General features: G+C 46.5%; 1 protein-coding gene across 8 annotated transcripts in view; it reads right to left on the bottom strand.

Annotated features, from left to right (window-relative positions):
• MYO6 (myosin VI) overlaps positions 1-23,124 on the bottom strand; it is a 1,279,197-nt gene that overhangs the window by 233,561 nt on the left and 1,022,512 nt on the right. For all 8 annotated transcript variants that reach the window (XM_069606282.1, XM_069606276.1, XM_069606277.1 and 5 more), the window contains exon 25: positions 14,642-14,792. In XM_069606282.1, the coding sequence (XP_069462383.1) occupies positions 14,642-14,792 (151 nt within the window). The remainder of the gene's footprint in view (positions 1-14,641; positions 14,793-23,124) is intronic.

Raw genomic sequence — 23,124 nt, 5'->3', positions numbered from 1 at the left:
GTCTGCTTGGGGACCACAGCTAGGCACTCAGGTTGAATAAACCCAGAGACACTTAGACACAATTTTCCCAGCCAGATCATAGCATTCTTAGATGCAGAAGATGATCCACCTAGACAGGGTGTGTTTAGCCACAACCCTGCCAGCAAGAGCATCAGCATAACAAACAAGTAGACACATCTATCCAGACATTCCACGTCTGAGAGACGTAGTAGCTGAGGGCCTGTACTGGATCCAACCGATAGAATCCCTCCTCCATCTTCAAAGGGTGCAGTGGAGGATAAAACACAGGAGGAGGGATCTTTTGAGTGATGAAAGACTAACAACCTTAATGAGGAAGGATGAACTAACTCTTAAGGTCACCCTCTCCTTGGAAAACACCAAGTAGGGAGGTTTAAAAAACAAAGCTTGGAGATATCGCAAAAGTGATGGCTACCTGGAAAATCAACTTAAGGGTGAGCAACCTCAATAAACGAATCTATGTGATGTGATCACTGCGCCGCCCATAATTCCGCCGATGAAAATGGGGACTACAATTATGGCGTGGCGCAGTGATCAGATAGATCACTTTTGCCCACCTACCCCTGCCCCAATCCTTAAAACTGCACCCACCACCTACCTTTACTGCAGAGCACTTCTGTGTCCGCCGCCGACATCCTTGTACCCCTGTGCAGTGTCAGTTCCTACCTCTTACGTGGGGCAGTACTGATGACACAGGGTCCTTTTTTAAAATTCCTATCCCCTGCTTACCATAATGGTAAGCAGGGGACACCCCGGCAACCTCTGACTCCTGTTATTGCTTCCAAGGAGAGAGGGGGACACCCCTGCAACCACTGCTCTGATTTGGCACAGTAATGGGGGTCAGGTTATGTGTACCGTGCTCAGGCACAGTTTTATTAATGCTGCAACAATTGTGGCGACATTTTGGTACGATTCCCAATGAACATGAATACCGGGGGGCAAACAAAGCTCCTATAAGAAAAGTCAACACTAAATTTAAGAGAGAGATCGGGGCAGGGCTTTACGCCCATATAACCCTATGGAAGATACGTGGGGTTGTGGCGGGGGGAATAGGTGTGTTAACTTACTCCCTCACACAGATTTCTCCAGAGACCACTTTATAGGTTCCGGATTCCATTGAGGACATGTCCTTCTGTGCTTGTTCCAGTTGAGGGTGATCCAGTGGTTGTAGGTGCAGAGGTCAGTTTGGACTTGCCCTCGTCCCTGTACCTAGCTTCCTTGCTTCCTTCCTTGCTTCCTTCCAGGTTAGCACAGTTTGGGACTGAGCTTATTTATGAGACATCCCAATGAGAATCCATTTGTTGCTTTATAGCATAGGCAATCCATCCTAGAGATGACTAGATGGACTAGAAACGGTTTTCTTATTTTCTTTAATAAATATTTTTGCAAAACATGTCCTTGTGTCAGTCTCCTATGTCTGACTTACCACAATCTTTACAAACACAAAAAATTCACTAAGGCCAGTACTGATGGTCTTATTGATTAATCACTTTCCCCATAAAAATTAGCACAAAGCAGAAGGCTTTACTTACCTCCAAAAAGTCAAGACGAGAGTCGAAACGAAGCAAAACAAAAAATGGAATCCCATAGAAGTCTGTGGAAGGAAAATAGCAAAAAGAAAAATCTTCCCAACATTTGGCATGACACAATTTTAGGGGGAAATGCTAATGTGTTCATGAGCAACATATTAAGTGCATGGAAAAAGGGAACCCAGGTCATGGAGTGCCAAACACTCCACATATGCTGCCCCTGATGACATGTCCAGCATTATTTGTGCACATCAGAGTCGAGCAGCAGCTGACGCTGGAAGATATATAGCTAAGATGAAGAATCTGTCGAAGGAAGAAAACCATTAGAACACACAATTTATGGAGCAGCTGAGCGTGCAGATGAAAAACAATCAATGAACTTCAGAGCTGGCAAAATAGACTCTGGGCAGATTTGCCATGTTGGCGGGAACTGGAACAGCATTGCCAGTATGTAGCAATGTCAGCACTGTTAGGCAGAAACCTGCGCAGTTCCCTTAGGGACCACTGCAAAAGATTTAGGACTACAGGTGTTGGCAGTAAACCCACTTGGTAGCAGTCTGTACCACCCAGATTTACCCGGTAGCTGTGGCTGAGCAGTCAGACTTCCCTCAAGAAGAGTTAGGCAGTATGCAAAGTATACACAATAGGCACTCAGATACAATAGCACAAGCAAACACTGACCAGAGCTTTGGTATCAAGGTATATAATTATTTATTTAAAAACACACTTATTGAAACACTCCAGCACTATTATTGTAATTCACTCTAAACACAGTTACTATTATTATATATACACTCCTTATTCCTTATCAGACAAGTCTTAGTTAACACCACTTATTTCCAGACAGAGGTGAGCGCTTAACTATAGATGGCACTCCAATAAGTTAACGAAAAAGGGAGGGAAAAGGCAGAATGTAGGAAAATACACCACACTAATACTTAGGAACTCTTAAGCAAGGCAGGAAAGTCAAAAGTTACTTGTGAGCCAAAGTCCATAGGCCAGGCCCACTCTTGGAGAGCAGGGCACAAATGCACCCAAGATCACACAATGACAACAGGCTTAAAAAGTCTTGTAGGGAGTTCAGAAAGGTTTTAGTTAGGCTCAGAAAAGTTTAGCCAGGGTGTCCCAGGCTAACCCAGGGTCGAAAGCCGGGGGCTAAATCTACCCTGTACAGTCGGTTGCAAGAGAAGCCAGGCGGAACACGGTACCTTAGGTGGAAAGGATCCTCCAGCGGGGGCAGTTGTTCCTGGCAGCGGGTGCAAGTCCCGGCGTCGTCCAGAGGAAGAGAAGGTCTCGACGTGGAGGAAAGATGAAGGTCGTTGCACTGCCAGGGAAGAAACCAGCCGCAGAGTTTTCCGGTTAAAGGTACTCCCCTTTGATTCGCGGTAGTGGTAAAATGTGGTATCCCGGTTGCCGGGGTGCTTGGCACAGGCAAGGCGGCCACGAGATGCTCCAGGAAGCGAAAAAGAAAGCAGACTTGTTATCCCCACCAGTCGAAAGAAGAAGACTCTCCGGGCTGGAGATCTCCTCTGTCGTTGGGAAAAGTGGTGAGACGGTTGAGCAGGTTTCCACCGGTGGTGTCGTCGTAGCAGGTCGGCTCAGCTTCTCCCTCGTCGGATTCTTAGGTCCTGTGCCGACTTCTGAAGTTCCAGTCCCCAAAGCCCTGCTTTTATGCAGAAAACCCCCATTCACTCAGCCTAGCTGTCACTCAAACATGCTAAGTGGTGAGCCGGCCGGCTCACCACTTGGGCCAATCAGGACAGAGTGCGACTTGAGTTGCCTAGGCAACTCAGGCCAGGGTGTCTAAATCCCCCTCCACCCCTCCTAAGTACCCCAGACAGAGTGGCACCACTTTGGAGGGCTTCTGTGGAGAAGCCTGCCAAAAATAGTGGAACAAAGGGCTCAATTTGGGTTTGAGTCACAGAAGCGAACACAAACGCCATTTTAGAACAGAGTTCTGGCAAAAAATACCAACCGGAGAATTAATATTAAATAAATAAACCGGCGGTATGTTCGAGGCTATAGGAATTAAATAATTAAAGTTGGTAGCCTCGAACAATGGGAAATCCCATAGGGATATATTCGCGGTCGAATATAAAAAGTAGTATCCACTGCCACCAGCCAAAACTCGATCAGGGGGGACGGAGATGTGCCCCCTCGACTAACAGACCCCGGGGCAATCGAATTGCCCCGGCCAGTACGTCCACAATATGATGGTTTGTACTGGTTCTGTTCAGAATTTGAGACTAGTAAAGTCAATGGTGACTTTACATGCCCTGGGAGACAGTAGTCAGTCCCAGGGTATGAAGTCTATATTGGGGGGTCACTATGACACCCCTGTGTTACTGCACTGAGGGTGCTGTGTAACACACATCACAAAAACACATGAAGCCCTATGGAGTAAAAGACCCCATAGCCCATTAAACACATCTAGAGTCAAAGAAACACACTCAAATCATGCCCAAGGGTGAGGGTAAAAGTCTCTCTTGGCAGGAGAAAAAAATAAACCCCAAAAATCCAGCAAAGCTGCTGGGGGACTCACTAGGTTAGGAAATTCAGCCTAAACAGAGAATTCTCCCTAACAAGCACACCATCCAAGGCCATATGGTGCAAAACATCCAAGGAAGCCACGTAGCAGTAAGTCTTTTCCAAATGGTTTGTGCCAACAGAACAAAAGAAAAAAACATCTGCCCAACGGTTTTCAAAGAAGGCCACTGAACTTTGAAGTCTATCCTAAAATAAGATCTAGCTTATCATGGACACAACTTCTTTTATAACAACTCATAAGAGTGGCACTGATTCCCCTCAAATAATCCCCATTTCAAATGAATATGTCAGTGATGTGATCATCCATACACCCACTTGCGACATCTATGATAACCTTCCTGCATCAATTGTAACCCCGGTCGGAAGAGAAAAGAAAGAATCCCCGGTGCATGAAGCCGTGCGGGGAACCCAAAATGTAAAAAAAAAAAAAAAAACAGAATCGGGTCCCCAGCGCGGCTTCCCAGAAGAAGGGAAAACAAGTTAGAGTAAGGGACCCTTGCACGTAAGCACGCGAGGGTCCCATTACTCTAAAGAAGAAAAAAATCAGTTGGAGAAACCCTTCAATAGGGTGAGAGGCGTTCAGCGCCAGTCACCACAGCCCGAGTCTCTTTGCTGGCGCTCCCCTTGTTAGCACCTTGCATATTTTGCTGCCCCACAGTGCTGTTTTGCTGGGACCCAGGGGGCATATTCTGACTTATTGGTGCTGCCCATAGCTGGGGAGCGCCTTAAATGTGGTTTAGGCCCTCCTCTGGGCTTCATTTAAAAATAAGGGCCACCTCCCTTAAAGGTGGCCCACAAGAACTCCCTGGACCACACCTGGCAGACATGGCCCAGGTGGAGTGAGTAGTATGGGGCCCCCACGCTGTCTCAGAGGGCTGGGCAGCATCTGACATACACAGCCATGCTCATACTAGTGCTGCTGCTGCCATAAACTGCCCCAAAGGTCATCACAGAGGAGAGCAGGAAGACAAAAGAAAATCAAGAGAGCAGCATAGACCTTTAGACATGTCTTACAAGTAAGGTCTTCTTAAATAGTTTCTATACAGTGCACTGTGTAGACTGTATATATATTTAAAGGTACTTATTTTTGAAGGACCGTTTATATTTTTGTGTTTTATTTTTAGTAACGCAGCTGCTAGGTTTAGTGTAATTTGTATTTAATGTCTTGTGCTCTGACCCTTTTTTTTTTAAAGCTCACAAAACACTGCTGGTGTACTGGAAAAGTATATAAGAAAGCGTTTAACTAAAAAGAACGGTACACGAGAAATCCCTTTGTCCGCCTCTCCTTTCGTGCTCCACTTACTCTAACCTTGTGTTTTCTCCTCAGAGGTATTTGGGGAACCCACCTGCACTAACCTCTTGATCTTCCCTACCCCTACCTTCTTCCTAGATAAGTACAACAGGGTGATCTCAAACCCAGGAGAACAAGGTTTGGAGACAGATCAGAGGCGGGTCAAGTTAAAAGTGAAGGGTCAAGTTGTATATTGTGTGCCTAAGGTGTGTTGAAAGATCAGCCCGCTACACAATCATCAAACATTCCTGCTAAAGATTCTGAAACATATGGCACATCATAATACACTCCAGGAACAACACATTTCCAGAATCTCTAACAATGATTCTCCGCAAAGATCATCTCGACATATCAGTCAGTCAGTACCTGTAACTAACCTACCTTGTGCCTAGACAATCTAAACTGTATTGCCATTCAATTAGCTAAATATATAAAAGACAATGGGCCTCATTGCGAGGTTGGCAGTAACCCTGTAACACTGGCAGTGCAGGAAGTAAGACGCTGGATTTTCTAAGTCCCCATTACCATGGAGTGCGCTAGGACTCCATGGGTATGGGGACTCGGAAGAACCGGCACCGTTGCTGACGGTGCTGGTGCTTCCATGGCAACTCTGCCTGCCGGAGCAGCTGCGTCGGCAGGGTCAGACTTGTCGGGTGCAGCGGCTCCGGCAGGCAGACCTCGTAGTGTGGCGGTCCGTAAACAAGGGTGCTGGTAAGATTACCGGGACCCTTGTTTCCGGACCGCCACACTTGTAATGAGGCCCAATCTCTTAGTCAATTATCATTCAGAAGTTGGCAGCATTAACAAAGTGGCGATTAAGGTGCTCAATGACGTTCCCTGATTACTGGTCAAGGGTAACACCTGCCCTCTCATACTTTTTTTTAAAAAATATCGGTTTATGTTTTTATACCACAATACAGACAAAGAAGACTTTTTAGCACACATATTGCAATCTTAGTTGTGTCCATCATTGTATCCAATACAGTTACACACAGAATCATAAATCAACAGATCCAAGTTTCCCTCCCCCTCCCAACTTTTTTGGCCTTCACGACCGTCAACCCCACACCCCTCCTATCAGGTCGTAATCTGGTAGAATAGGTGTGGCATGGAAAAGAAAAGAGAAGATTAAATGAAGAAAAGAAAGGAGAAAAGGCGTGAAGGCTATTTAGCAGTTGCTACTTATCCCACCCCGTGGCTCAATATACATGCAGTGAAGTGTTTGTTTTCCACATCTTGCCCAGCTCTGCTTTAAATGTATGGGATCCAGTAACTCCCAATAACGGTCCCATCTAGCCGGACAAAGCTTCGACTGCCTTTTGAAGGTGGTTTGCTCTAGTAGGCATGTCTTGGAAAGAAGTGTAGCCAGTGGGCCCCCTGAGGGTTGTGGTTTGCCTTCCAGTGAATGACCAGGAGTTTGCGTGCGGTTAAGAGTATGAGGCTGATGAGTCCGCGTACTAATGCGTCTGTTTGCCAGTCTGTCACTTCTGCCCCAAGCAGCATTATCGCATTGGGGGTGATCGCAATGTCTGCCCCCTCTATGTCTGAAATTTGCTGGTGTACTCCGCGCCAATAAGGGGTAAGGGCGGGGCAAGCGCACATTATGTGTCCCATGATGCCCCCAGTGTTGCAGCCTCTCCAACAATCTGCTGTGAGGACTATCCACATCCTAAATAGCTTGGCCGGGGTGAAGTACAGTTGTAGTAGGATTTTACATTGGATTTCTCTATTCTTGAGATTTAGGGAGACCATTGGTATGGCGGCCAAGTATTTGAGAATGTGTGTTATGTCTATTTGGGCCCGGAGATCCTCAGTCCATACCATTGGGAGTGTGAAGATATGGAGATACTGTTCCATTTCTTTCTCGCATGGCGCTGGGGTGAGGAGGTGGGATTTTGACGACGTGTGTGCGTGGATCGTGGCCTGTACGGTACGATATTGGAGCCATTCTCCCTGGTCCAGTTCCAGGGTGCAGAGTGCTGCTTGGAATTGCAAAAGGGTCCCTTCCTTGCTAATGTCCATTATCCGTACACTTGCCCATGCCTTGTCCTGTTTGTGGTGTACTTTGTGTTAGCCCGTAAGTTAGCACCGCCCGTATGCTAGACCACGCCGGTGCGTCCTGAATTGGTACCCCCTGTACAGCTCGGAGTCTATGCCATTGGGTGATAGTTGGTCCTACGATCGGATGTCTTAAGTTCCAACGGGAGTTTTTGCGTTGGTACGGCCATAGTCTCGATTGGGATAGCGGGGCCATCAAGGCCAGTTCTATGGCCCTCCAGCTGGTGTCATTGCTCATGTTTAGCCGGCGTTTCATCCAGCATATCTGTGCTGTCTGGTGGTAGGGTCTCAATGAGGGCACTGCTAGGCCACCGTTAGCCTTGTCTGCCTGTAGCACTGCCAGGCGTATTCCTGCTTTCTTCCTTCTCCATATGAATTTGACAATAGTTTTGTCTTGTTTTTAAACATTTTGGGTTATGGGCTGGTTGGCAGCATCAGCTATATACGTTAGTTTAGGAAATTAATTCATCTTCAGCGCATGTATCCTACCTGTCAGGGAGAGGACCAGTGCATCCCATCTTCCTAGATGATGTTTTTTATGGCCTGTGGGTAGTTTAAGTCTCGGACGTCCTCTAACGAGGCGCTGATATTGATTCCTAGATATTTAATATGATGCGTTTGAAGTGGGAATGGGGCTACCACTCTGGGGTCCCAAGGAATATCTTGTCTTAGAGACATGACCTCTGATTTGCTCCAATTTATTTTGTAGCCTGCCATCGGCCGATTTTCTGCAGTAACGTCCGAATATACGGGAGGGATGAGGGGCCTTTGCCTATGTAGAGCAGCAGATCATCTGTGTAGAGAGAGACGCTGTGCTTTTACTCCCCTTGGCGCAAGCCCGACCAGCGTGGATCTGCGCGTAATTTAATCGCTATCGGCTCAATGGACAGAGGGTAAAGAAGGGGTGATAATGGGCACCCTTGATGCGTGCCAGATTGCAGGTTGAACACGTGGGAGGCAAGACCGTTGGTGACCACTGAGGCTGTGGGGCCTGTGTAAAGTAATTTGATCAGCTATATGAGGCATGAAGGGAAGCCAAACTGTCAGGACCCGAAAAATAAACTGCCATTGTACCTTGTCGAACGCCTTCTCTGCGTTGACTGCTAGTACCATATCCTCTGGATCTCTCACCAGCAATTACACAATTACAAGTAGCCTATGGATTTTGTCACTTGAGTGTCTGTTACGGATGAATCCAGTTTGGTCTTTATGAATTACAAACGGAAGGTTCCTTTCAATACACTTTGCCAAGCACTTCGCCAATATTTTGGCATCTTCATTCATCAATGAAATTGCACTGTGGGAGCCGCATATTTCCGGGTCTCTTCTGCCCTTATGAAAGACTATAATATTTGCTGCAAACATTGATTGTGGTAGCCGTCCCTGGGCTACTGCCTCTTTGAACACCTCTTCTAAGCAGGGTGCAAGCTCATCACTCATGCTTTTATAAAAATCTATGGGGATCCTGTCAGAGCCTGATGCTTTACCAGGGCAGAGCGCGGCTATTGAGTTTGCTATTTCAGAGGCCGTAATGTGGGTATCCAGGTTGTCGCTCTGGTCAGCAGGTATCTTGGGTATAACAATGATCTCTAGAAATGTCTCCATGTCCTGGGCTGTACTTGTGTCAGACACCATATACGGTTCTGGATAGTATTCTGCGAATCGTGCGTTGACACGACCATCACGGACTACTAAATTGCCTGCGGCATCCCTGATGGAGTTGATCATTTGTGCGGCTTGTCTGTTTTAAGGCTAATGCCATCATACATCGAGAGCTGCTTACAGGGCTTGTTAAACCCGGCGATAGCATCTGCAGCTGAATGACTCAACCAGCCGTCTGCAACTTTTCACTGCTGTGTCAACGTGCTGAATTGTTAAACACTTTTGAATCCCTAAATTTAAGTTGTTGCCAAATCAGCTTGAGCGTAGTACTTTACGTACCTGTTGAAATGCTTTCTTCATGATTGAGGCGTTCTCTGTGCAAATACAAGAGTACGGTTTGAAGAGTACTTTTGGGGCCCTGGATTACATGGTGGAGAAAAAATTAAAAGTGTCTTCCCCTGAAGAAGGTTCATGCATTTGGTGCCAAGAGGAACTGAAACATGTCGGGACTGTTTATTCTGAGTTAATAACACTCAGTGATTGGAAATGTTTAAATCATTATATAAATTTTATATGTTGATGTATTGTATTGTCATGTTACAGGAATGGATGTGAGTGAAACTAGTAATTTGTATTGTAAATGTATCCACTGTATGTTGTGTTGTGGGGTCCTTTTTACTGAAAACACTGTTTTAGAGTTAGTTTTATAAAAGAAAATAAACTATTTTTGATATTATAAAAAAACAAATAAGTACTAGGTCTATTTTTTCAAGACTATTGGTATAAATAGGGTTTTTCAGCATCACACGATATGTAAAGATCACTGTTGAGTGGGGAATGTATTTTCTGTCTCCTTTATATGATGATTATGTTGGTTATCCCCTAACCGTGTGAGAGAGGGAATGTTAAAACAAGGGGAACGGTAGACCTTTGTATAGATAGATCATACGCAGCAGCCCATCGATCTCTAGGTAGTAAGATTGTGACCAGCAAGTGTAATATTTCTGGGCCCTCTCTGCAGTTTGCCTGATCTTTGATCTCAGCTTGTTAAGTTCAGGACCCAGTTGCCTGTCCCATGTCACTTTATGATGTCTTTCTAAGATTTTGAGCTCTTCCGTCAATCGAGTCTCTGTTCCCCCCCAGGATTTCTGCTTGTACGCCCAACGAGAGAGGCATTGCCCTCTCAGGAAGGACTTAAAGGTGTCCCAGCAAGTATGAGGTGTAGCCCGGCCCCATCTCCCAGAACCTGTCTATGTCAGCTTGCAACCATGCCATGAGATCGGGGTGTTGTAGGATGCGTAGATTTAGTGTCCACGCCGAGGGCATGCACCTTGTGTTCGGGAGTGTAATATGTAGTGAGACCGGAGCGTGATCTGAGAAGGTAGTCGGCAGGATTTTGTGGAGTATGTTCGCCGGTGCTAACCAATTTGTGTCGGTGAGAGTAGAACCTAAAGTCTTGGTCTTGTCGGTGGGTGGTTCTCCATATATCCTTAAGGCAGAGATCTGTCATCAGTGTCAGAAGGGTTACCAGTTTCCTTGGGTTAGTGGTGTTCCCCGAGAGGGTGCCCTGGCGATCCAAGCTCGGGTTGAGTGCTACGTTGAGGTCTCCCCCTATTATGGTGATATTCCCCTTGTATTGGGCACAGGCTGAAAATGTGTGTGTGAAAAAGGACATATTTGTTTATATGTTTAGCAGTGTGATAGGGTGCTGGTGAATTAGACCCTGCAAAAGCACATACCTTCCCTCCTTGTGTCCGCAGATGTGCCGAATCTGGAAGGGGACCCGCCTGTTAATGAGAATGGATACTTTGCCTGGTGTGGCGAGTGAGCTGCTGTGCCTACCCACCCCCCCTTTCAGCTTCTCTGACTCTGCTTTGCAAAGATGGATTTCCTGTAGGAATATAATATCTCCCTGTATGTCTCTCATGTAGTTTAGCATTCTCCTTCGTTTGATGGGGTGTCCCAGTCCCTGGATGTTGAGTGTCAATAAAGTGATTTGGGTCATAGCTTGGGCGTATAGGTTGGGCTATCATCGGGGCAGGCTGCAGAAGATCTGTGGACGGTAGTAATTGAGCACAACCTTTGTCTAATCCCCTGAACATTCAACCTGTGGGAAGTCTCCCACAACAAAATTCCACCTTGGCTCGAACAGGAGCCTTACCATAACTCTGAACAAAAGCATTGGGTGGGCCAACCAGCAGGCCTCTGCCCAATACTTGGCCAATGAACCCATATATATATATGGGGTTTGGGGATGTCGACCCTTAGGTTGTCACCCTTCCCCACATATTGTGTCCCTTCCGGCCCCAGGTGGCAAGACGCATACTGCCAAGGTGTCTGTCCTTCATTTAAGCGCTTGGTGTATGGAGGTGAGTCTCTTTAGAATTGTACACAGGTCAAATTGCCGGTCATAGCTCCCTGCTAGGAGCACAGAGGGGTTTCTGCCTCAGAGTAGTGGTGTTAAGTGGCCTCTGGGGTCAACCCATTATTACCTGCGGTTTGGGTCCCATCCCCGGGGCCTTCTGCTCACTTTGTGCTATTTCCCTCTCAATTGTTGTTGCTCCTGGCTGGACGAGGATGGGTTGTCCGGTCTCTGGGTTCCGCTCGACGCTGCTTCAAAGTCCGTCGTTACCACCTTGCGTTGAGGCGGCACACCATTTCCGGGTCGTTAAACGAGTGCCATTGTTTGTCCAAACGGATGCACCATGTTACTGAGAATTTAAGGTAGTGCCTGTGGTCTGATGATTTGAGTGCCTCAAAGATCAGGGTGAAGCCCATCCGCCGTCTGGACACTTCCACTGAGTAGTTGTATATATCCTAATTTCTGCATCTTCAACCCATATTGGTCCCGCGCCTCTATAGGCTTTGAGGATGGCCATCTTGTGCTGGATGTTTAAAAGAGTTGCATGGTTATGATCCTGGAGCGATCTTTTGGTGCGGGCTTTGGGATTGGTGCACTGTGTATCCTTTCAATGGTGAGGTCTCGTGTGTTGTCCAAGCGCAGGGCGTCTCGGAAGAAATCGTAGACATATGCTTCCAGATCTGATCCCTCTGCGTTCTCCGGAAAGTCGACCACCCTCAGATTGTTCCGTCGGGATCTCTTTTCCTGATCGTCAAATTTTTCCCCCACCCTTTGTACTTCGCAGATGACCCCATCTAGATCTGTCGCCATGGTGGTTTGATTATCTTCAGTTGCGCTGATACACTTCATTGTCAGTTATCCTCTCAGCCTGGGCAGTGAGCCGCATCTGTACTTCTTGTAGGTCCCGTTTAACGTCCAACACCATTGTGTTAGTTTCCTGGGTCCGCTGGCCTATTCTCATTTCTGACAGTATAGTCTGAAGCTGTGTTTGGACATCCATTTTGGATTTGTTTCTATTGGATCTCCTAGGTAGGCCGGGTAGCGTGGTGCCAGGGGTGTCTTCAGGCCTGGGGCTTGATCACTCTGTTGAATGCCCCTTCTGCTGTCCCTTCTACACAAGCCTATGTTCGCTCTTCCTGGTGGAGGGGTTCTTTCCTGCTTACACTATTGTTCAGTGCACTTATGTCTCTCTGGGGTGGGCTTGATTGCGCAGGGACAGGGTTGGGCTGGGCTGGTCTTGCTCTGGGGGAGGTGGTGTATGGGATACCCCAGTGGCTTGGGCAGCTGTCTCCTCTGATATGGAGCAATTGTGTTCTGCTTGGAGACTATATTGGGGCGATGAGCACTGTAGTGCCTGAGAGCGCCGCACTATTGTTGTGCTTGGTGGTACCTTGTACTCTCTTCCTTTGTCCTCCCCCGGCCCACGCATGGTCCAGCCGTAGACACTAAGTTATCAGGAGGGAGAGGGCACTTTGTGCAAGCCAGGGGGTGGTGCGCCTTGATATATGCTAGGTGTAGTCAGGCGCTCTACTCCTTCCATGTACTGGGCACCTCTGATTCCCCACGTCTGCATGCAATCATCTTCTGGCACTCTGGGGAGTATGTGTGGCATCACTTGTAATACTGTGCTGGTGCCAGCGGGCCAGGGTTATTCAGTATCGGGATAGTGGTTTTGCTGCTGCCTCTCTGCCGGATCACTGATCGCCCCTGCTGCGCCGGGCACTTACTTGAGGGGGTGTGCCTCCTGGGCGCCAGCCTCCCGGGTTGGCGTGTCTGAGATAGATTCCCCTGCTGTGCCGGCGTCCCTTCTCTTCTCTTCACAGTACTAGCCCTTTATTTACTGTCCTTCCTGGCAGGGGGGGAGGGGATCTGATCTTCCCACGGCTGCCTTTTGCCCTGGTCCCTCGCGTATTGCTGGGTTGAAGGTGCAGTCAGCTCTTGTTGTCCTAATTTCGCTTGTGGCTCACGTAGTTTCCCTCCGTGTCCCCTGTTGGAGAGCATGCGTGTACCGCTCCCACCGGTGTTCTTTACTCTGTTTCTAAATTAGAGTATGCAGGGGCCCCCGTAGGTGTGGGTGCCCCCGTCTCCTCTCACTGTGCTGGGGCTTGGTTTCCATCTACCACTTGCCTTCTGTGAAACTGGCTTCAGCGACCAGTCCCTCACTACTGCTGTGGGTGGCTTTTGTTATGCCGGTGCTTGTGTGTGGGGGATTTCTCTGTGGCCTTACGCATCTTTGTTGTTGGCGGGCGAAGCGGTCTGCGATGGTTCCACTACGGGCCGCCTGCCACCGCCAGGGCTTGTACTGTAAGTTCCTCTGTGCGGTTTCTATTTAAAGTTCGACACCTTCACCACTGAGCATTGTGGTTTGCTTCCTCCTCCATACTAGGTTGTTTTGCGTGTTCTGCAAAGGTCTGTTATGACTCTTTATGCCATTGTTGGCAGGAGCTCCTTCAACTGACGGCCATCTTGCTTGGGCTCTCGAGCACCCCCCCCGAACCCCCCCCGCCCTCTCATACTTTTCAACCTCTGTGTGCATAGCTCCAAAAAACAGTAAAAAAAACCATTAGGAAACTCATGAAGAAAGCTAAGAATATAACAAAATATAAAAAAGGAATGGGCAGGCACGTATACAGATTCATATAAAACATAGTTCTTATATGAGCCACAATCGGGAAAAATGCTTACAAAAATAGCAAGAGTGTTACTGGAATTAGACTCAAAACAAAAAGAGGAAAAGGGACTCCACGAGGCACAAGAGAGCTAGATAACCACACTCCGATTCTGGAAAATTAGTGACCCATTGGGAGATACAGGATTTTCCTGGCAAGATCCCAGGCACAATTAGACACAAGCCAAAGGGTGGGGGACTCGAAGAGTTTTCTTTTTTGATGGCATGAGCATTTGCCATCCTCGGACAGAGGTTCTCATGAAGTAAGAGCACGGACAATCAAGTGAAACATGGAATGGAAGAGTAACGTCATAGGTTTTCAAAACGATTTTGGAAATGTGGGAAAGGCAAGCCTCACTGGGGCCCATTTCCCAGTTGATATTTACTAAACAGGACCTCAACATTCAAAAAAAGCTACACGAAGTGACCGGGACCAACACCGGAAAGTTATTAGACACCCACCACAACAAAGGTAAGAACATGTGAGACACTTTTTACCACATCATCTTTAAAGGCGTTTTACTTATTACTTTCAGTACATGTTATATATTTTGTAGCATACAAACCTTTATCTTGGTCATCAGCGAATCAATTGAGAGTTCCAAATCTTTGACCTGCTTGCTCATTTCTGGCTTTCCTTCCTTCAATGCATTAACCACTTCATTGAATTTAACAAGCCTCTTTTTCAATGTTAATACCTTCACTAGGCCATCAATGCTGTAAAGGGTAAGAATCGAGACAAATTATTCCATGATTAATCAAGTACCATTAAGGCACGGACATGATTACTGCATTAATACAGAATATGTGTAATCCCATATGGACAATACATTTGCATTAAAAAAAGAAATCCCGAAAGAAATTAAGCAATACATAACATATGTCCAGAGGCTCTCTGTGTAGGCCGATATATGATCAGTGAATGCATCTATTCTCCCACCAAGCATAATATATGTGATAAGTTTCTTAATGAGTAAACAAGACAAATCCAATATGTTTTCAGATTGTATTAAATAAATGGTTTTAAAAAACAGGATTTTGGGTCTTGCAGCCAATGTCGGGTCCCTGTATACCCTTCCCTGATGCTACCAACACCTACCCAGTGGCTCTCTCTCAAAATATATCTTCAATCACTCTCTCTCGCTTATATTAAATTGGTGCCACTCACTCAGTTAGTCCCAATACCTTATTTTCGATCTGTGTAAATACTGAAAAAGTCTACTTCAAGTTATCCTCCTCCTGCTACACTGTCCTCTCTAGTCGCTTGGTCTTTCTCCAGCCTCTCCTATCTCACCCAAACACTTTTCACTGTCGACTGACTCTGCTGGCTATTTATGGCCTCCTCTTCCTACCTACAAACTTCACTATGCTAACATCGGTTGGCCAAGTCAACTGCTTCCCTAGGTCAATCTCTTACTGAGCTATCCCCCTTGTGGGCCTGCACTTCACATGGAAGTTTTCAAAAGGAACTCAGCAGTGTGTGCTCTGTGTCTCCCCCTCACTTGGTACGTCAGTGGTTCAACAAGGTTTGGGGAGTGTTCCTAGGTCTTCTCTAATTCTGTGCCGTATCTTGCTAGTTCCTTCTCTGTTGTAGCTGCCTCACTGTTCCTCTGTAGTCAGGCAGTGATTTGTGGGAAAGGTTCCAGTCTCCCATTCAGATTCTAGATGGGGAAGCTAATCCATTTACACTTGAGCAACTAGTGTGTTCCTCCTGTTCCAGGCCAGGTCTTGTCCACTGGGGATAGGTGCATCATGGGGTATTCAGTATTTTTACCCATTCAATTTAACGGCAGCTTGTTAGTTATTTTGTAACCACATTTTTGCAGCAAAATGCAGGGGAGGTTGTTTGGCTAAGGCAATATGGGAATGGAAGAGTGGTGGGTGTGATGCATTTTGGAGCCCCAAAAAATAATGGGTAAAAAAATGGCGGTAAAACAAATTTTGTGGTGCATGGTGAAAGTTCTTTGGTAAAAATACACAGAACCGCATTTTGGTACTTCTAGTTTTTCTCTGAGGAGTATGGTGCTTTTTGGTCACTGTAGTCTCTCAAGGACCACCTCCCAGAGAAGAGGAGGAGACCTGGCCAGGTCAGGAGCTGATTGACATGGGGCGGGTGGACCAGGGACCAGTATCCACCCTCAATGCCCACACACCATCTCAAGGATAGGTCTGGCTCTGCCATTGCCATGGTAGACCTCTTATCCCAGGTTGAGAAATATCATTGGCCCCCATTGCCAGGGTCATGCCTATGACCCCATCACAATATATAACAGAAATGTATTAATTTCCTCCACATAAAACGATCAATTTTCTCAAAACAAAATCAGGAAAACATGATATCTTTTCTTATTTCAAACGACAAATGATGTTGAAAAACTGTCCATTTGGACAAAAAACTGTACTCAAGGGAAACATGGGAGAAACATTTACTTGCATGACAACATACCATGTTCAACGCTCAGTAGTTTAGGATTTGTTGGGTGAATCATTTAGAATAACAGACTTCATATATGCATGTGCAAATGGTGCCTTCAACCTTTGGGGGGAGCATCTTAATTCTTAAACACAATTGTTTGGCTCTTATGGAGAACTTCATTTACTGGGTTCTGTCTCCCTAACTTTGTAGTTTCCCCTACAATAAGTGTTGGCGTTCATGGCTTTTCATTTGTGGGTAGAGCGACTCCTACTGATGTCCCCCTTGACACTGCAACCCTTTTTATGGTGTGCTGCCCTTAGATGCATATATAGCCACTGGGTTAGGGGTGTTCTTTAGGAAGCACATTTAGTTTGATTCTGTAATCCTGAAAGTCCGCACAGTAGACTTGTGGCAGCTGCAGTTTACCTTTGGCTACAACAGGGTCGAAGCTACTTTTACCACATTAGTAGCCCAGTGCATATATATGGTCACCAATGGAGTAGTAATGTATTTTTTAAGTCCTGCTCCCGGCCATTTTGTTGTAGACTTGGTGAAAGTCCTCTAGGCTTTCCAGACAACATCCAGTGAGGGAGCAACTGTTTGGCAGCATTTACAGCCAACCTGGCTGCAATCATTTATGTATGCTTGCCTGTGATGTGCTTGGTGAGCTGGCCTAAACCAGCCCTTGAGTAAATGTACTATCCATGCATTCCTCAGATTGTATAAGTGAATTCCTGGAAAAAGTTTGCCAAAGGTTGCCTGGTGCTGTGGACCGCAGTATGGTAATTTTGGCTGACCTGCTGCTTCTTCATGGGCCATCTTCCTGGTCCGTTGTATTGCCTAGCTGGCAAATCCTTCTGACCCTGGTGCTTTAAGATGGGGAGGGTTCAAGATCTGGAAATTGGATGGCTTGCTGATTATCCACCTCATCTCCTTTTTTAGGATGTATTGGGCTGTCTCTAGTCATTGCCCCAGTCAGGGACCACTCCTTGCTGTCTGCTGCTCTCTACTACTCCCTTTAGCTGTCCTAGAACCTTGGTTGCATTCTTTTCTGCTCCTATTGCCACCTACATGGCTGTTGAGACTTCTGCCTCATGGGCTGTCTTCTAAGGTGTCCATTGTTGCTCCTTTGGTTGTCTGGATCATTGCTGGGTCATAGATTCCTGTCCTCTTTACTCTGAGGTCCAAACCGCAACTAGCTAGACCGAAAACACCCAAACTAACATGTGCACCTGCCGTTACTGGGCAGAATGCTCTCAGGCCTGCCCCATGAGTACTTGTGCTTGTTGTTGGTTTCATTTGAAGGGTCCCTTTGATCTGGGAGTAGCAGGGATCCCCACTCTACCATTAATTTCTATTGTGTGGAGTGTGCTTTGTGCTCCCCCTTCAACCAGCCTCCTTGGACTGAAGGTTCTCAAACCCTAGGCTAAACTCTTTTGTGATAGACCCTCTGGCTAGTTACCCCTTCTGCTGTACCTGCGGGGTAAAAGGAGAACTAACTTTACATTTATTCTATAACTGCAGCAGGCATATGGGAGCATTTTTGGAAACTCTAAACTCCTTTCAAGTGCCCAAATAAGTTAGTTACCTTACCAGAGACATTTTCCCCGTTTTATAACAAAGGAGGGAATTTTAGAAAGCACAAGTGAGTTATTATATATTTAATATAACTCATTGTAGTTCACTCTGTCCAACAGTGTTACTACTTGCTTCTGAAGGTAAACTGGGAATTATTCAGGCTCAGGACTGCAATTCTGATTTTATGGTCTGTTGTGCTGGTACTTTGGGTCAGTTTTCAATGTGTTAAAATAACTTTATTTCCTCCATTTAGGTCTTATATAGTCAATACTTACCCGTTAGGTTAGACTCCAATATTGTGTGTCCTGAAGAGAATTGGAACCAATACCTCATGCATTTACTGTTATTTTCCTATATACTATTGCATTGGGTGTGTTCCTAAGTACTTTTTTTTTTTTTATTTAAAATGTTTTCAAATTTTTTTACACTATTTGATAGTGTTCTTCATTATAATGCAGTACCTCATGAGTGTGCAGAATATAATGCGTGGGGCATGTTTTGTTTATGTGTTTAATCGAACTGAGGCATCAGCCTATCCCCCCTCCTGAGTGTGAAACCTGATTGTTCTGCTACATTACCAAGTGAGATAATTGGTCTAACCGAGTGTTAGAACTGATATAATATTGTTTCGTCCTCATTGTATATGTTGGCCTATGCCCAGTCGCTTTGCGAGGAAATTCGTATTACAAGGTCGTGACCTCAATGAATCAAGCCTCCATTTTAGGTTAAAGCCGCCATTTTAGTTTAATTGTACAAAGTCACCCTGTAGTCTAAAATGGCCGCCTTGTGTGCTCTTGTTCTTGCCTTAACCTCTTCAACCTGTGTAGGGGAGTTAATGTCCCACCTGCCTTCAGGCTACTTGTTAGGGTCATGTAGACCTTGTCCTTCGTTGACCTCGGGATCAGGGAGATTACTTGAATCGGCGATGTTAACCTACAAGTATACAAGAACAATAACGCTATACAAATACGACATGTGAAATATTTTGTTTGATCTGTATTAAAGCAATGTGTAAAGAGTGTAACGTTAAACTAGAGAATAATAGTGTGTGTTAGCAAATATGTTGAAAAGTAAACCGTATGCACGAGATATGTAAATTAGGAAACGAACCTGGCGCGACCCTAGCCCAGTTCATAATTAACCTGAAAGAGGCTGGACATCGTTATAACGAAAATGTATAAATACGCCGATGTCCAGCTAGCAATTCCTGCTCACTGCTCACATTGAACCCTGCAGGTGGTCTCTGTGATGTATTGAGGGCCAAATAGCTATTTGTGTACTTTGTTCGATACTGTTCAGTTTTGTAATAAAGATTCTGGGAATCTTTTCCAGCCCGTGTCAGTGTATTTTCCTTTGCTTGGTGTAAAAGCCTTAATATTGTATTTTTATGATTCCACATGAGGACACCCTGCTTTACAGTTTGGTTTCCTCAAACCCCTCTACAGATGGCTGAGGAGAAACATCCCCAAAAATGATATTTTAAGCAAACCATGTTTCCTCAGCCATACAGTAAATCAGGCTTCTGCTTTGGTGATGGATAGGCTATTTTTCCAGGTGGGACTAGCGTATGCTGGCTTGCTCCCCCTTCTTAAATGATTTTGGGGTGCAATAAAGTCTTATTAGAAGGAGCTGATTGTCATGATGCCCGCTCCCGGGGAGCCGGTTCAAGCCCTGCGTCCCCGAAAGCGGACATCCAGTTCCCAAGGAAGGACCCAGCAACCCCATATAGGGGCCCTTTGGACAGTGTCCTGGCGCCTATGGCGCCAGGCTCATAAAAGACATCAGTCCTGGCGCCATAGGCGCCAGGCTCATTATGGGAGTGCTTGGGTGCACTTACCTGATGCAGACCATGCTGCAGGATCCCGGCCTCCTTGAGGCCTGAAAGGAACTACTTTACCTGTGGGACTAATTTACCATCCGTGCGTGGCCGGGGAAGGATACATACCTGGAACTTCTTCCAAGGCTATTTAAACCCCACCCGAACAGCCACACGTGCTTCGCGTTGTTCTGCATCTAGCAGCTGGATGCTCACCGTGTCTGCTCCTGCATCCTGACTTCTGCCACGCCTGCCAGCATCCTGGATCACCTGCAAAGGAAGAGAAGAAGAGGACAGAAGAAGGAAAAGTCCTTACCTGCTAAATCTGCATCCCGGAGACATCTCGCCGACAATCCTGAAAAGGAAGACTTTAATTTAAAAGCTCATCGCGTCGATCGCTGCAGCGCCACATTCCACTCACCTTTACAGGGCGCCTCCATGTTCAGCAGCGATCATCCGGATTCGCAGTCACGCCCCAGCGCCTAGGGAGAAAAAGACCAGAACAAAAGGTGAGAGAGAGAAGGGAATAAGGAAAGCTAAATCTCCATGTTAAGACTTACCTGTTGATTCATTCCCTCTTCATTTCGGGTCCGCGCCGCATCCTGGCATTTCCGGACCTCGGCCCCTAAGGGGAAAAAGAGACATCAGCGTTAATGAGCGAATGAAAAGACATTACCAAAAAACGCTCATTAAAGACTTACCTGATTTCTACAAGGATTTCACCTCTCATCTCGGGTCGATGCCTGTTCCCCGGCATTCCGTACCCCGGCCCCTATGGGGAAAAGACACTAGCATTAGTACATTAATGCATGGACACAAGGGGAACCTCTTATCAAAAAACTTACCTGGAAGCCAAGCAAGTTTGGTTCTCACCAATCCGAAAATCCAGTGAAGTAACTGGATACCAACGCGCCCCTGCATCAGAAGCAGGATGGAGAGCTCGTCCTTCCAGACCCTAAGAAGGATACTTCTGCGAGCCAGGCAAGCCAGATTTGGGAGCCCGGTCCAGTCCGTCTTCCGAACCCTGCGCATCACCTTAGAAGAGGTCACAGCAGCGCGAACCAGGCCAGCGCCTCCGTGGGAGTCAGGTGAGCGTAACAGAACGCGAAGCCTTCCTACGAATTCCCACCCAGGCGCTATGGAAAGTTCAGAGACTGATCAGTTGGCCCAATTACTGGGGGAATTACGGGCCGAAGTACATGCCGCTCGTCAAGAGACTAATGCCCTCAGGAGGGAATTAATAATATCAAAGGAAAGAACTGATGACCTGGCCAGACAGCTTTTGCAAGGTCAAGCTGGGCAAACTCCTCTACCCGGTTCCGGAGGGAACCCCGCTCCTGTGGTTTCCAGTAACCCTGTGCAGATTAATCTACTTGGAAACATGCCGCTGGCCCCACCCGAACGCTTTGCTGGGGACCCCAAACGATTCGCCGTATTCATGAATCAGTGTCGTTTGCACTTCCTATGCAGACCTGGGGCCTTCCCTAATGATCAGACCAAGGTAGCCTTTGTATTGTCATATCTCAGCGGCTGCGCTGCCTATTAATCAGTTCCACTGGTTACTCAAGATGACCCGATTCTCTGTGATTTTCAAAGGTTTCAAGCAAGCATGGAAAGGTTATTTGCTCGACACTCTCAGGGGCAGGCTCTGGATGATGAACTTCTATCCCTGCGACAGGGCAATCAGGACCTCCTATCCTATATTGCAACCTTTAATAGACTAATTGTGGAAACGGGATGGCCAGAGGATAAAAGAGTCACGTTGTTTTATCGAGGCCTTCGCAGAGAACTTAAAGATGTCTTGGCCCAAGTTGTAAATCCGCCCCAAGAATGCACAGAGTATATAGACTTAGTGGTCCAATTGGATCACAGACTTCAAAACAGAAAAGCAGATCGGTCCAGGTTTGAGACCCGGGTGTTGGTCAAGACCCATGCTAATCCCAAGGGAGTTGATGTCTCTGAGCCTATGCAAATTGGAGGGGTTAAAGGACCCTTAACTCAAAAGGAACGTGAAAGGAGGCGGCAGTTAAAATTATGTCTTTATTGTGGGAATTCTGGATACTTTCTATGAGATTGCCCGGCAAAACCGCCCCGAAAGGCGGTAGGAGCCGCTGATAAAAACCATGAAAAGACTGTTTCGGGAAACAACTCCGCCCAACAAATGTAGGGGTCCGCTTGCCGAGCTTGAAAACTAACTCTCAGACCTTGCATTTCATTGTGCCAATGGTTCTCGTAGATCCAGAACAGCCTAAGCGGTTGCATGCAATAAAGGCATACATCGATAGTGGGGCTATTGGAAACTATGTGGATCGTGAATTGGTCTCTAGGATTAACCTCCCTCTCCGTCCTAAAACCAGCAAAGATGTCATCACCACAGTCGATGGAACTGAAATTGCCTCTGGACGGTAACACATTCCACATTCTTATTGGTCCCGACGGCCATCGGGAGGGTGTTGTGTTTGATGTAATCAAGGCTCCACAGTTTCAGGTTATTCTTGGAATCCCTTGGTTAGAGACACATAATCCTCGAATTGATTGGCGAGCTAAGAGAATAACCTTCCCGGATTGTACACAAACCTGCTACCCAGAAAACCTGAAGATTAATCTAGCATCTGTAACCTCTGCCTCCATGCAACTACCTCCGGAATACCAAGACTTTCAGGACGTCTTTCAAAAGGAACAGGCCAACACGTTACCTCCTCACAGATCGTACGATTGCCAAATCGATCTGGTGCCCGGTGCGCAACCCCCTTGTAGCAGGATTTATGCCCTTACCGAACCTGAGAATCTGCATTTGAGACAATATTTGGATCAATAACTAGCTAATGGTTTTATTCGCCCGTCAAAGTCCCCGGCATCCTCGGCTTTGTTCTTCGTGCCCAAAAAAGAAGGCGACCTTAGAACTTGTATCGATTACCACGCATTGAACCAGATAACGGTTAAAAACCGTTATCCTCTGCCTCTGATCCCTGAACTCCTTGACCAGGTGAAGGACGCTTGCATATACACTAAGTTAGATCTCCGGGGGGCTTATCATCTGGTACGAGTTAAAGAAGGCGACGAATGGAAAACTGCCTTCCGTACTAAATACGGATTATTCGAGTACCAGGTGATGCCTTTCGGATTGTGTAACGCGCCGGCTGCCTTCCAATACTTCATGAATGATGTCCTTCGGGAACTCATCGATGTTTGTGTTGTCGTATATATCGATGACATTCTGGTGTACTCCTCTTCGGAAT

The sequence above is a fragment of the Ambystoma mexicanum genome, chromosome 4p (genome assembly GCF_040938575.1).
Source record: "Ambystoma mexicanum isolate Mex_15411 chromosome 4p, UKY_AmexF1_1, whole genome shotgun sequence".
NCBI lineage: Eukaryota > Metazoa > Chordata > Amphibia > Caudata > Ambystomatidae > Ambystoma > Ambystoma mexicanum.
Note: the sequence above shows the minus strand (reverse complement) of the source record. Positions and strands in the feature narration are given on the sequence as shown.